The sequence below is a fragment of the Lemur catta genome, chromosome 3 (genome assembly GCF_020740605.2).
Source record: "Lemur catta isolate mLemCat1 chromosome 3, mLemCat1.pri, whole genome shotgun sequence".
NCBI lineage: Eukaryota > Metazoa > Chordata > Mammalia > Primates > Lemuridae > Lemur > Lemur catta.
Window position 1 is genome coordinate 99,413,321 of NC_059130.1, and position 14,884 is coordinate 99,428,204.

At 57.0% G+C, this 14,884-nt stretch overlaps 1 protein-coding gene across 1 annotated transcript; it reads right to left on the reverse strand.

Annotated features, from left to right (window-relative positions):
* Positions 1–4,808: 4,808 nt before the first annotated feature.
* ZC3H12A (zinc finger CCCH-type containing 12A) lies at positions 4,809–14,864 on the reverse strand. Its single transcript, XM_045548240.1, has 6 exons — positions 14,740–14,864; positions 13,501–13,977; positions 8,933–9,072; positions 7,647–7,881; positions 6,606–6,712; positions 4,809–6,408 (listed from the first exon to the last, which is right to left on the reverse strand). The coding sequence occupies exons 2-6, from the start codon at positions 13,941–13,943 to the stop codon at positions 5,537–5,539; spliced, it is 1,797 nt and encodes a 598-aa protein (XP_045404196.1). The 5' UTR covers positions 13,944–13,977; positions 14,740–14,864; the 3' UTR covers positions 4,809–5,536.
* Between the last annotated feature and the right edge of the window lie 20 nt (positions 14,865–14,884).

Genomic DNA, 14,884 nt, shown 5'->3' on the forward strand with positions numbered 1-14,884 from the left:
TTCCCAGAGGTATCCCCAGGATTTATATCCTTTCAGAGGAACTTTGTACATGTATGAGCAATATTCACATATTTGTGTCTGTTTACAAAAATGGTAGCATACTATGCATGCTGTTCTGCCCTTTTTGCATCTAGCAATCTAGCATAGAAAACATTCCATGTGTACAGCTACCTCATTATTTTTATTGGCTACTTAATATTCCGTTGTATGTGTGTATGAAAGTTTAACCAGTCCTCTCGTAATGGTGTTAATATTGTTTCCCATCTTTTGCTGTTTCAGACAGTGTCACAGTGAATAGCCTTACCCACATCATTTTGCAAACATAAGTACCTGTAAGATAAACTCTTAGCTGTGGGTTTGCTTAGTCAAATGGTGTGTGCATCTTCAGTAACCTGGAGCACCATGTTACCCTCTATTGTTGACACTCCCACCCACGATAGGATGATGCCTTTACCCTGACAAAATGTCTGGGTTAAACAATGGCATCTTCTTGTGATTTTATTTTACAGGTCACCTTTTAAATATGAATACTTGTATTTTTTTCTCCTTTTCCTTTCCTTCTTATTCCTCTAGTTCCTAGGAATTTTTCTTGGGTTGTTTTTTTACCTGGAATAGTTGGAGCTTTCTGGAGCTTTAGACTTTGTAGAAGGCATGGCAATGACCTCTGGTGTTGCTTTCCAAGGTGGAGCTGCAAATGCCATTAAGAATTCCCTGCTTTTGCCTTAGCACTTTACGTCTCATGTTATTCTCCTTAGACTCTTGTTCAGATCCCGACAGAAGATGCTTGTCTCCAGACCAGACATGGTAGCCGTGGGGCCTAGAGAGGCCCCTGCTCCACAGGCAGTAGTACCAAGAGGCGCCAGCAGGTGGCAGGCAGGGCACCACAGGCACACTGGGCCTTAGTGAGGCACTTCTCTGGAGAGCAGCCAGTTTTGGACGGTTCCCAGTGACTTGACCTCCCAGCACTGTGCCCAACTGAATGTAGGGCGGGTGCCTGATCCTTCCCTCCCACCTAGTTTTGCTGCCATTTCTTAAATGGATGCGCAGTTTAAGATTACCAGCTGCTGCCTTGAGAGGAGCTTAAACAGGTCACACCCCAGGTGACAGCCTGGGGCCTCTTCCCCTTCAGGAACTAGTTGGAAGGATTTACATGCCCGGCCTGGGATGGCTTGGGTTTCCTTAATTGTAGGGCCCTACTTCCTGCCCTTGCAGCCAAATCTCCCACACCCTTCCCATGAACTGGGAGGTCCCCAGAACAGGCTCTTGCCACCCTCCACCCACTCTGCTACGGTCTAGGGGAAAAAAATGAGCCAGAGGTTTGAGAAGCCCTGAGGCAAAAGTGCTAGGGTCCTTGGGCTGCCTTGTTTTGGGGAGGAGCCCCTGGGGACCAGCAGGGCCCAGGGCTCAGGCCGAAGGCACCACTTCCCTTCCCCCAACTCCTAGATAAGTGCCCCCTCAATCCCATTTTCTCTGTTGCTCATTGTCTCTCTGCCTTGGTGAAGTCCTGCCCAGTATCTCCCTCAGGGCAGGGGTCTTGCTCTTCTGCCTTTCCAGGAGGCACGGGGGAGGAGGGAGGGCAGAGAACTTTGCTGGGGGGAAGAGGAAGGAAGTGGCAGCTGCAGTGATGAGTGCTGGCCTCTTCCCAGACACTACCTGTCCTCTCCTCTCACAGGAGATTGGCAGAGTTTGTTTGGGGTGTTAGCACTCGGCGTGGGGGGCGGGGGTGCCTTGGGAGAGCCGCTCTCCTGCAGCCCCAAAGTTCTGCTCCTAGTTTAGATCTATAGATCTTTAGGGCCTGCTGGGTTTTCCCCTAGTCTGGAGGGGTGGGATGGGGATTGAGAGGTCCCAGATGTACAGAGCAGGGATAGTTCATCCCTTTGTGAGCTGGTGTGTTCTCTGCCAGGAAGGCTGGCGTTATTCTGAGGAGAGAGCAGCCATAGTCATCTTGGGTGCACTCCAAGCGGGGTTAACCCATGTGTGCGAGACAGAACTTGCAAGAAAACTCAGGGTCAGGCCCCTGCTGGTGAAGCCACAGGGTGGGGTGGGGGGCCTGTGGGGTGTGGGGAAGGGCAGGCAGGAGGCTGTCCTTCGTCAGCTGCCCAGGATCATTTCCCAACAGTGCAGGGATTTGCATACTCACGAGTTTCCCCATCAGCTTCTGGCTCCAGGAACCAGGAAAACAAGAGGAGGAAAGAGCAAGTGGGGCAGCTGCCTGGAGTTCCATCCAGCACCCTCGGTGGCCTGAGCTTCAGGTTCAAGGGTCATATTCCATCCCTGTCACCCCCTACCGCTTCCAAGCTCACACAGGGAACTTTGGCAGGCCACGAAGCTGAGGCTCTGAGAGGGGAAGTTAGTTGCCCAGGGCTGCACAGCTGGTGACTGGGGCTCAAATTCAGGCCTCCTCCCTCTCCTATCTGCTTCTGAACTGAGGCGTCCTCTCATCAAATCTAGAGAGGCAAAGATCATTGGGTCCCTTCTACAGGTGGGGAGACGGAGGCCCTGTGAGCAAATGCCACCTACTTAAGCTGCTTGAGTGGGTGGTGGTGCAGGAGGTGGTGGGGAGAACTTGGAAGGTAAAACCCAAGTTATAGAAAAGAAACATCCTGGGCATTGGGCCTGGTAGCCTCTGAGTAGCTCTGCCCAGAGGCGAGATTGAGAAAGAGGCCTGGACAGCAGGCCCAGCCAGGCCGAGGCTCCCGGGAAGGCACAGGACAAGCTCAGGCCAGCGGGAGTACTGAACTGACCCAGTCTCCCCAGAGCCCAGCACCTGGCACGTGGCTCCACTGTCCTTGTTGGTGCCTGTCGATGGACCAGCAGGGCCAGACAAGGCCTCCAGACATTAGCCACAGCCAGCCATGAACTGCTGCCCACTGCCTGTCTGCCTGTAGGATCACCGCTCCTCCCCTGCTCCCAGAAGCAAAAGCAGCAAATGACCAAGAATTCAACTCGAGAAGCAAGTGTGAACTCTCCAGTCTGTGGCCAGCTGGCAGGTGGGATGGGAAGAGGGGTGAGAGCACTCCCTGCTTCTAGGCAATGACCTCTGAGGCCTCAAGGCCTCCAAGTCCCACTGTGGTGTGCAGGAGGAGGCTTGGAGGGTGGGGCTGTGGGGTACCTGCCCCTGAGCAGGTGAGCGGGGTGGGTATTTCAGCTGCTGTGCTGGAGGGATTCCCATGTGAATGTTGGAAACCTGAGCCCGTTGTGAGGTGTGAGGCTGAGGGGACCTTCACCTCCCCCATCCCTGCAGAGGTCTGAGTTGTGCAAACTAGTATCTGGAGCCCGCCCTCCCTCAGGTTTGGGGGCCAGGGCACCAGGACTCAAGGGCCTGTCCCAGTCCTTCCTCTGTGGGACCTTGGACAAGTCACTTAGTGTTGCCAAGTGGCTGATAGTGAACTGGACATTCCGGTATTTTAGCTTCCTGTCCCATAAAAACCAACAGAGGCCCATAAATAGCCTTTTAACCCAGAATACAGTTCTTGATTGGAAAAGTATTTTATAAATAAGGCAATGACGTTTCTTTGTGCAGATAAAACCTGAGGAGGCTGGAAGCAACAGGCGTGGGTCACCTTGAATACCATGCGGGGGGCTTCGAGGGGTTTGCCGAAATCATTTCCATATTGTGCATTGATTCCTGCCTTAAGTGTAGGCTTCTAAAGAACGTTTGGGGTAAAGAGTGAGGTGGGGGCCTCGTGTACAGAGGATCGCCAATGTGGCATTTTCTTCAACATGCTGTACAGCTGTTCTGTGCTAAAGCAAGCAGTCTCTAAAAAAATTACAGATATAAAAGCTTCACAAGCAGTAAGTACAAATCAGGTGAGATGTTCAAAGATATATTTATTAAGACTATTTTTTCCATTTTCCCTAATGGTGTGTGTTTGGGGGGTCATCTGATAGGCCAGCTTTTCACTTAAAATTTAACATTCACACCCCATTTTTCATCTAAAAAAAAAAAACAAAACAAAGAGCTATTTTCTTTTACGGTCAGATGGAACATTTGAGGTGGCAGATGGAGGTAAAACCCTGTGAACACAGCCCACAGCGCTAACACCAGAGGCCTCTCAATGCGCCCTGGTGCCATCGGGTCATGCACCCTGCAAGTATTATTTCATGTGATCCTTACAACGACCCTGTAAGGTAGGTACCATACTTATTCCCCATTTCACAGATGAGGGAACTGAGACCCAGATAGGGGCAGTCCCTTGCCCCAGGTGACATAATCAGTGGCAGAGCCAGTTCTTGAGTTTGGGACCAGGGTCCCTACCCTCCTGGAGGGTACCCTGGCATTGCCTCTCCAAGCTGCTTCTGCCCTGCTGCTCCCCACCCCACTTTGTGACCCTGGTCTAGAACACAGCAGTATCCGGGAGGACAGGCCAGAGCTGAATACCCAAGGACTCCTCCCACACCCACCCTAACCAGTCTCTCCTGGAAGCCATCTTCTCAGCCGGGTCACAGCACAAAAGAGGGGAACAGTCCACCCCAGTGCCCCCTCCCCAGCTGCAGCCACAGAACTTCAAGCCATTTTATCCTTCTGCTTCCCCCCAGCCTCCCTGGGCCCCTGTCCATGTGTCCACGGCCACCTTCTAGCAAGGCCCAACAAGGCCTCAGGAAAGATGCCCCAGCCCCAAAGGGACTGAGCACTCAGCGAAACTCGGATGCCTTCCTTCCAGAGAAGGGTCAGAGCAGGCGTGGAGGGGCTACCCGGAAGGTGAAGACAGGTCTGGGGTGCACACCTGCTGGCCTTCCATCACCCAAAGGCCAGCTCAACACCCCCTCTCCTGAGTGCAACAAAGACAATCACCTCTTTAAAGGGCTCACATTGATTGTACTTTATTGATGTTACAGACTTTCCACTTAAAATACTTAAAATTTACATCACTGCACAAACATATACATGTGCCCCCATCCACGGGGAAGGATGAGATGACTCGAGTACAGAGGAAGGGGGGGTAGAGACAGAGGGCCCTTGACCCCCAGCAGGGGCAATGGGACAGGTGAATAGAGCGGTGTGGAAAGTAAGTTATTAAGAAGCATCTTGCTTACTAACATGAAGCCTTGTGCCCAACAGGAACACGCAAGAGGCCTCATCGGTGTAGGGGGCCCTTGGAGGGCAGGCACACGGTGCCCAACTAGCCAGCCCAGGCTGGCATCCCGGGGGGCGGGGCGGAGGTGGGGGGCGGCACACAGGGTCCCCAGCCCAGGTCTCTGCTTCCCTGGCCTCCCTCCCCGCCCTCTGAGAGAAAAGAGGGTTTGGGCCTCAGCCACGGACGGGCGCCATTACTGGCAGCGTCTCCTTAAACTACAGAGATACAATGTGTATCAACAGGGTGATCGCTTCTGACCACTCAGGCAGACGGCTAAAGGTGCTGCATGGGCCAGAACCAATCCTATGGTATCTTTGGTTTGTGGGTTCCTTCCCTACTTTAATCCTCCCTCTGTCCAGCCTCCAGGGTGGGCCTCAGGGCTGGGAATGGGCTGCTCGAGGTCCCAACGCCGAGCCCTTGGAGGCCAGTGGTGGTGTCCTCGCAGGCCAAGGGGCGGCTTACTCACTGGGGTGCTGGGACTTGTAGGAAAGGATTTCGGCAGCCAGCTGCTGGGGGTCCAGGAGCTGCGGGAAGCGCCCCATCACAGCCTTCACCAGGTGTGGGGGGAAGACGCCACACAGCTTGGTGTACACACTGGCCTGCTCCTTGGCCAGGCTGCCTGCCCTGCCCCATGGGCCCCCGCCAGCCCCTGGGCTTAGCACCTGGGGCTCCTGAAGGACTGGGGTGGGTGCGGGCAGCGGGTACGGCTCAGACCAGTACTCCCGAGGTGGAAAGGCCGGTGGTGGGGGTACGTAGTCGGGGACACTGAAGTGGCCAGCACCCACGGGCCGTCCAAAGGCAGGGAAGGGTGGAGTGGCTGGAAGCTCAGATCCATAGGGGCTGTAGCCAGCGTAAGGGCCCTGAGGTGGGCCTGGCTCCCCAGGGCCGCCTCCTCGAATCCCCCACAGTTCTGACATCTGGCTCTCCAGGGAGCCAATGCCCGAATCCAGGCAATCCTGGGAGGTGTACGGGAGTGAGTCCAGGGTCTGTGGGAGCCAGTCCGTGGGCCCAAAGCTGCTGCCACTGCCCCCGCTAGGTGGGTGGCTCCTGCCTGACGGGGCAAAGGTCTGTGTCGGACCTTCCCGGCGGGGCCCTGGGGATGCTCGGGTCCCCAGCTTCTTCCCATCCAGGCTGCACTGCTCACTCTCTGTAGTTACAGAGTTGGACTGAGACGAAGGTGAAGGCCGTCGGCCACTTTTGTCCTTGCCCAGCGTCCTGGGAGGTGAGAGGAGGGCGTTGGCACGGAGCTCATCAGCCACAGAGCGCTGGGGACGGCTTGGCCGCTCTGGGTGGAAGAATCGGCACTTGATCCCATACGTGCATTTCCTCCCTGGAAGAGGAATGAAGAAGGACTCTAGCAGGGGGCTCCAGAACCAGGGACAAGAGCAGGGAAGGGGTGGCACAGGAAACAGGGTTGGGTGGTCCAATCATGGTGGTCCCCAAGAGGAAGAACCTGGGCACAAGCCAACCTAGGTGGAGGGAGGGAAGGAGTGAGGAGGGCTGTAGAATGCAGGGCTGGGGACATACCGTAGGGACATGGCTGCTTCCTCTGCTCAGAAGTGAGTGGCTTCTTACGCAGGAAGTTGTCCAGGCTGGGCCCGTGCCGGCCCAACGGGTCATCAGGTGGCATGAACCTACAGAGGGCGAACAGAACTTTCAGGAGGTGGGAGACATGGAAGGGGACTTCTAATTGCTGAGCGGGGGGCTGGATGGCAAGCCTTGCTGGGAAGAACAGGAGAGTAACCCCTAAAACTGGCACCTGTCCAGCAGGACACCTCAGTACTGTTCTCTTGGTGTGATCATCCCAAGAAAGGGGAGAAAGATCCCTTGGTCCAGAGGGCCACAGTCCATGGCCCTTAGGGCAACTTCCTCCCTGATGTTGGGAGGCCAGCACCTGAGTATCTAAATCTAGGGCTCATCCTCTGCCCCGTGGCTTCTGCTCAAGAGATGCGGTGCTGGGGCCAGGCGCGGCGGCTCATGCCTGTAATCCCAGCACTTTGGGAGGCTGAGGTGGGAAAGACTGCTTGAGCCCAGGAGTTCTAGACCAGCCTGGGCGATACAGTGAGACTTTGTCTCTACAAAAATAAAAAAAATCAGCCAGGTGTGGTGGCAAACACCTGTAGTCCCAGCTACTTGGGAAGGTGAGCCAGGAAGATTGCTTGAGCCTACAAGTTTGGGGCTGCAGTGAGCTGTGATCATGCCACTGTTCCCCAGTCTAAGTAACAGTGTGAGACCCTGTCTCAAAAACAAACAAACAAAAAAAAACAACTAAACCAAACCAAAAAAATGGCACTGGGAACAAGAGAGGCTTTCTTGGAGCCACTGACCACATCACCTCACAAATGCTACTGCTCCATACCCCAAATCAAAAAGCACAATCCCCCTAGCCTGCTTGGTCCCAGCCTGATCTCTCTCATGCAGCAAGCTGTCCATCTCACTCCCAAAGCTGCCTGGAGCCAAGACCACAGCCCGCATGGCCACAGGGCCCAGCAGAACCCACCTCCAAGGCCCACCCTCCCCAGAGCATCTCTGGCTGTCTGTCAGGGCCCCCCCGGGGCAGGAACATACTTGTCATTGACGAAGGAGTACATGAGCAGCCGTTCCTCGATGAAGCGCTTCCACTCCTGCCGCTCACCCTGGAGGTCTCGGTACGTGTCATTGGAGACCACGACCCCATCGGAGTCAAAGGCCAGCTTCACAATGAATCTGTCATCATAGCACACCACTCGCTTGCCACCCACACGCCGGGATGGTGTGAACACCAGTATCTTCTTCTTCTCCAGTTCCCGTAGGATGTGCTGGTCTGGGAGGTGACGGGGCGTAGGTTAGGGCCAACAGGACTCAGAGCCAGGCCCACAGGGGTCCCTAACTTCCTGGTGGCCAGGCACAGGGGCTGTTAATGCCAAGTTCAGAAAGGCAGGAACCAGCTCTGCTGAAGCCACTTCCACGCACCTGCCTCTTGCCGGGGCCCTGCACAGTTTGCTGCTGAAGACCAGGAACACCTGAGCGCAGGGCTGCAGGGCCCATTCAGCAAAGGCTCCAAGCACAGAGCTGGCCCCTCGCCTTTCCCCTCTGGACATCAGGCCTGTTCACCCAGCCTGTCCTGTAGGGGTGGTCCGTGAACAAGCTGGGGCAGAAGTATCTTGGCTCTGTCCCTTGCATTGTCAGGACGTGGTCACTAGATCTCATGTGGAAGGGGCCCCTTTTCCTGGAGCCTACAGCCCCAGCCAGCCTGTTCCCAGATTGCAAGACTTCTAGAGAAAATGACTCAGTTTTTACCCCCAAAGGCTGGAGGCCCTTGCAAGAACAATGATGGCAGCTAATGGACACTGAGCACTTGCTCCATGCCGGGTGCTCTTCTAAGCACTTACTGGGTATTAAATGTGATGCTCACAGCAACTCTGTGAGGAAGGCACTGTTGTCAACCCCCCACCGCTCCCCAGTCTACAGATGAGGAGCAAGTGGCTCAGGGCAGTGCTAACAGGGGTCCTTGCCCAGGTCACAGCACCAGAAAGGGACAGAGCCAGGATTCCAACCCTGGCTATCTGGGTCCAGAGCCTGCAGGCTTAATCACTATGCTGCACTGCCCCTCTGCCACTGGGGATGTTGAAAGAGTGACCCATCCACCAGTAGGATGAGGGAGGTGCCCAGTAACTGAAGCAGAAGGCTAGACAATGTGACCTCCAATGACCACTGTTCAGGGCAGGGTTGCTGAGGACAGAAAAAAACAGGAAGACGAATGCTGGTCCCTGTTTGAATTCTAGAAGTTGTTGGTCATGCCCAAAGGGTCCTTCTCGGGGACAATCAGGGCTGCTGGGACAGTGAGACCACCCTGCCTCCAGAGCACCACTCACCTGTGATGGGCACATCAGGTCTTGGCTGCTCCTTCCTCCAGGATGGCACAAATACCGTGATGTCCGTGTGGCCCCGCTCGAGAAACCAGTTCACTGCCAGCAGGATGCCCCGGCAGGAGAAGACCTCCTTGTTTCCATGGCTGGGAGGAAGAGGGGACACAGTCAGCCCACACAGGCCCACCTGCTATTCACCAGGCCTGAGCAAAAAGGGAGGCAGGGCCCTCTGCAGTTGGGGGCCCCAGGCCTCCATTCCCTGTGCTGGCTCCCACAGAACCAGGATGGCCACACTCGGCTGGGACTTTCCCTGAGGTTCCATCTCCCGAACGTGAGGAAACACCCAGGAATCTGGCAGCACCCGCTCCCCATGGTGGGGGAGGGTCAGGCCACTTGCAACACACCTGGGGGTGGGGGAAAGGCGCCGGAGACTTCTGGTTCCTGCCCCACCCGGGAGCCACTGGGACCACAGGGACGCAGATGTACACGCAGACTGAGTCACCACCCCTCCCTGGCTCACAGTGCTGCGGGTGGGGGCGGGGAAGTACCAGCGGGGCTGACCCAGGAGAAACCAGACTGTTCCGGATTAAAGTTCAGTCCGTACAAAAACCTCAGGGGCCGAGGCCCGAGGAGGGCAAAGGGGAAGGGATTGGTGATTCCCACCTTCAAGTTGGGACAGGAAGCTTTCAGTTCGAAAGTGAAAGGACACTGCTTTTCCTCCCAAGACAGCCAATTCCCCAAAACGCCTGGCCCATCCCTGGCCTCCCTTCACCCGCCTCTTCATCTGAGGCAGACACCGGGGGACCCTGTTGGCAAGGAGAGCTGAGGGATGGGACATCTTCCTTGCCTTGGTCTGAGGACCAGACCCCACCCTATCCAAATGTGGCTGGACAGAGAGGGAAGCCTTGAGGTGTTCTGGGTTGCTGCGGCTCTTAGTTTCTCTGTCTGAAAAATGGGCCGAGCAGCCTGCAGCTTCCTTAAGGGCCATGTCAGTGAGATGACCTTCCCAGTTGGCTTGAGGCCAGAGACAGTCCGGCAAAGTGGAGGCTCCAACGGGATTTCCTGGGAGGGGAGATGGGGGCTCCCAGGTAATACCAGGTGTCACAGAAGGGCTCCTGGAACCAGCAGTCCCAGCCTCTCACTGCCCCTCAAAGAACAACTCAGACTCTCATATTTGGCAAATAAAACAGAATACATGTTACGCAAAAGGGGCGGGTCCAGGGCCGACCACATCCTGTGGGTGGCTTTGGGGGTGGGGGATGATGGCTGGAGCCTCAAGAGAAGACAGAGAGGGAGGTGAGGCAGCCGGGGGGCACACAGGCTGTCTGGGGGTGAGACTGGGCACCAGAGTCTGAAGGTCTCTGTAAATTGTAGGGGAGACAAAGTCCAGCCCCAGGCAGCACTCATCCCACCTGGGGCCCCCCCGAACCTGCCAGCCTGCTCATAAAAGTTAACATTTACTGAGAGCTGTGAACCAGGCCCTGTTCTAAGTGCCCAACACTGAATCAGCAAGCCTATGAGGAGGGCACCATCATTATCATCCCCACTCCCCCTTTTCCAGATGAAAACTGTGGTCCAGAGAATGTAACTTAGTGGTCAGGGTCCCACAGCAGTAAGGGTGGAACAGACGCAGACCCCACAACCTGTGCTCGAAGCCACAGGTTGATGCTCAGGCAGGTACAAAGACAGGATAACCCTGACCTCGAGGACAGAGCGGGAATTAGCGGGTACTGAGCTCCGACTGGAGGCCAGATAATGTTGCCGCATTCTCACAAGGCTTGCTACAGTGAAGGAAAGGAAGGTTCCCTGACTCATCCAGGGTCACCTGGCTAGTGGTTGAGACAGTCAGAACTTTTTTTTTTGAGACGGAGTCGCTCTGTTGCCCGGGCTAGAGTGCCATGGCATCATCATAGCCCACTGCAACCTCAAACTCCTGGGCTCAAACGATCCTCCTGCATCAGCCTCCTGAGTAGCTGGGACTACAGGCGTGCGCCACCATGCCCGGCTAATTTTTTCTATAGTAGAAAGGGGGTCTTGCTCTTGCTCAGGCTGGTCTCGAACTCCTGACCTAAAGCAATCCTCCCACCTCGGCCTCCCAGAGTGGCTAGCATTACAGGCATGAGCCACCATTCCTGGCCTGACAGTCAGAACTTGAACCCTGGTCTGGGGCCACTAGATTGCCTTCCAGTCTCTAACAGAAGACCCAAAGTTTATTTGGGAGAAAAATGCCCGCCAAATTGAGTTTGGACAAGTGTGTTAAGAGAGGTAGGCTGGGACAGGAGAAAGCCTTCCCTGACTGCCAGGATGGGTCAGGTCCCTGGTCTGTGCCTTCACGATGTCCAGTGTTTCCCCAACACATTACCCCTTCCCTGGGGCTTCTGCTCTATCTTCCCAAGACTGCGAGGTACGGTCACCCCTAGCTTGGGTCCCTGTCTCAGGGATGCAGTCTGCGAGTGCACCCACCTGTCTCCCTCTGTACACATGCATGTAGGTGCACCTGCCCCATGCTAGGCCAGTGTCTCCAAGATCTGGGACCTAATGGGATGCCAGGCCTCCTAGGGCATGCACTGCCTCTGAGCACTGAAAATCTTGGCTGGGGACAAGTTTGCTTTCAGCAACCCTAGCACCTGGAATATTCCCTCAGCAGGTAGTTAGAGCCCTACTCTTGGTAGAAGTAGAACATGTGAGCCTGGAGTGCCTCCCTGCAGCTAACTTTAGTCCCTTTCACTGCAGTGGAGGAAGCTCTGCTGGCACAGGAAAACCAGACATCCTCCCACCCCAAGTCCTCTTTGCCCAGGAGGTCAGGGCCCCCCCAGCCTGGCTGATCAGGCACTGATAGAATCTGTATGTTGGGAACTCCAGCTCGGCTGCTTCTGCCCCAGGACAGAGGGCAAGGCTGGGCCGGAGTCCCCAGGTGAAAAGATCTGCCTGGGCTGGGTCTGGCTAGTGGAGAAAAATTCCCTTAGAAGGAAACAGAGGTGAATTTCCCCACGATTTGCATATGGTGGGGGCAAGCCTGCCTGCCCTTAGGGGGAGGGGGTGGCAGGGCAGGAACCCAGCAGCAGCTGAGACAGGAAGTTTGAGGCTGGAATTCCCCTCCTGCCACTGCCCCAGCTCAGAAACCCCCCCTTGGTGGGCGGGTCCTTTGCCTTTCAGGAGCCAGCTCCTCTGACACCCCCCTCCCCCAGTGCCCCTCCTCCTTCTGCCAGGACACAAACACACACAGCACATGGCTGCTCTCAGGGCTCAGCCATTCCTGGCCCCCAGCCCCCAGAGGAAGGAGTTACAGATCCTTCCTAGCTCCTCGCTCAGCCTCTTGAGGCTGGAGCCTGAGAGCAGACCCCTAACTCTCAAAGCACAGGCTGTGACCCACTGCCCTTGGCATGGGAGCCAGCTTTTCTCAGCCTCCCACCCAGGCTCTGCCCAAGTCAGAGGAAGGGGCTCACCCACAAGCCTGTGGAGCTGGGCCAGGACAGCTGACTTGCCCCAGCTGGGCCAGGAGTAGGTGGGGCCAGGGAGGGCAGAAGCTGACGTCATGCCAGCCTCAGGCAGCCCACCTGGGAAGATCCTAGGGCAGCTGAGGAAGGAGCCCTTTCCACCCCCGTGTCTGGGGTCTCCCAGTCCAGGCCAACAGGAACTTTTCCTTGTCCACCCAGCCCTGACTCACCAGCCTGTCTTGGAGGGAAGTGGGAGAAAGCAGGGGCAGAGGGCAGGGCCTGGATCCAGGAGAGAAGTCTGGGTTTCCTAAGGTCAGCGGCAGCCCTAGGCCTGGCTTCACCCTCTGCCCCCCGCCACTCCCCACTGTGAAAGCCTGCTTGGGGACAGGGGTGGGAGTTACTGGGGCTGAGACCCCAGAGACCAGGCCAGCCCTGCCAGCTGACTCAGCAGGGATCCAAGTCACAGCTCACCTGGAGCCTGAGCATTAGGCCACCAGCTGACACCTACCACGTAGAGCCAGATCCAGCCCTGAGGTCATTCCTGGTCATAATTAGAAAGGCCTCAGTAGCTGGGAGCCCAGCTCTGGGACAAGAAGGCCTCAGAAGCCCCAGCCCCTGAATAATAATAACAGCAATGACTGCTGTTTACCCAGCACCTGCCCCTCCCCTGGTTCTGTGTCTTTGCTCCTCACAACCACCACCTGAGGAAACAGGGCCCGTCCAGGGTAAGGGACTGGCTCCTGTGCAGGTGAGCTGAAGCCCCCAGGCTTGTCCCCTGTGCTACCCTGCCTCATGTCACAGGACAGGAGTTGGAATAGAGAGTGCTGGCCTCAGGGAGAGACCACAGCATAAGGGGAGCTCTGGATTGGAATCCTTCTACCATTTACTGGGAGTGTGGCTCTGGCCAAGTTTTGAGCCCCTGAGTGTTCATCCCTAAAGCATTTCTAACACACCCCCTTCAAAGGGGTCACTCATGAGGGCTAAGGGAGCCTCCTGACAGGCAGTAGGGCCTCATACAGCGCTTTCCCTCACTCTAGACCAGGACATAAGAGGTCACTCCTTCCTGAAGGCCCCTGGACCAGAGTTGCAGAGACATGGGCCACACTTCCACATCCTGGCCACGGAAACAACACATACCTCATGGCCACATTGCTCCCGTCGATGACCACCGGCCTCAGGTCGCTGCTCTCCTTGTCCTCCTCTGGGAGTGAGGGCTCTAGGGTGGGTGCCTTGGGGGTGCCCCCACCCCGGGGGACCAGAGGGGGTTGAGGGCAGGGGTCGGGCGAGGCCTGGCGCTCCCGCTCGGCAGCTGACCCGTGCTTCACCAGCTCGCCCAGCACCGTGTTGGTGTCCGCCTGCACCCCCAGCTTCTGCAAGACGCTGTGGATCTCAGAGGATGAGTAGCCCAGCTTCCGGAAGAAGTCCACCTTCATCTGCAGCTCCGAAGCCAACGCCTCCTCAGCACGAGGCTCCTGCGCCGGCCTGGGAGTGCCCTGACAGCTGTGGCTGTCCCCAAGTTCCCACAGACTCATGGCAGGGCTGGCTTCCTCGATGTGCCTCTCTCCACAGGGGCCACTCATGGCTCAGACTCTTGGAAGGCACGCGCCACAGCTCCTATCGGACAACCACAGGGTTAGGGATGGGGAACTGTGTCTCTTTTCCCTCAGCCACACCCAACAGGAGGAGGCAACACTGACCGAGCACTATACAAAGTTATCTTCATGTGTTAGCTCAGGCTGTCCTCTCAAAAGCTCTCCCAGCCAGCCATTATCATTCCCATTATGTAAAGGGGGAAACTGAGGCATAGCCATTAAGAACTTGCTCAAGGTCATCCAGTTGTTGGCTGGCTGCGCAGGGATTTGAACTTAGTCTGACTCCACCACCCGCACCCGCACCCGCACGCTAACCCAGGGGACCCGGAGGCAGGGGCGGGGCTCGCAGATGGAAACCTGAGGCTGGAAGTGCGCAGAGGGCCGCGGGCTTCCCCCTGAGGCCATCGCCTTCGCCCACCCGTCCCGAACTCCGGGCCCAGGAAGCGTGGGGCCGGTGGCCAGACTCCCAGACCGGGGGAGGGCAAGTTTCCGGGGTGACCCACCGGGGAGAAAAGTTCCTGGGAAACTCTGGTTGGCCGCCGAGCGCCGGTGACGCCGAGGCTGTCCCGCCCCGAGACCTGCGCTCTCTCGGTGCCCCTCTGGACCCTGGTCCCCCTCCCTCGGCTCTCCTAACTTGGGCTAAGTTAGAGAGGGTCCTGCGGACCGGCGAGGCCCCGGGCGCCGTCCCACGTCCCTCCCTCCGGTCGGAAGCGGCAAGAGCCCTCCCCACCCCCTCCTCCGGCGACAGCCCGAGGCCCGCGACCCTCCCCGCCGCGCGCCTCACCTCGCCGAGCGCCAGCCGCGGCCCGCGGCGTCTCCATGGGGCCGAGTCCCGGCGCCAGGCCCGCGGCTCCTTTATACGGCCGGGCGGGCCGGCAGGTGGTGTTAAGGACCGTGACGCGGAAGCGGGGCGGGGAGGGAGGCGAGAG

What these genes read in the sequence shown, in the direction of transcription:
- ZC3H12A (XM_045548240.1), bottom strand. Translation starts at nt 13,943, where the DNA reads ATGAGTGGCCCCTGTGGAGAGAGGCACATCGAGGAAGCCAGCCCTGCC. An exon ending in GGGAGCAATGTGGCCATGAG is followed by an intron (nt 9,073 to 13,500) that starts GTATGTGTTGTT and finishes TCTTCCTCCCAG; the next exon opens with CCATGGAAACAAGGAGGTCT. An exon ending in GAAGCAGCCATGTCCCTACG is followed by an intron (nt 6,409 to 6,605) that starts GTATGTCCCCAG and finishes TTCCTCTTCCAG; the next exon opens with GGAGGAAATGCACGTATGGG.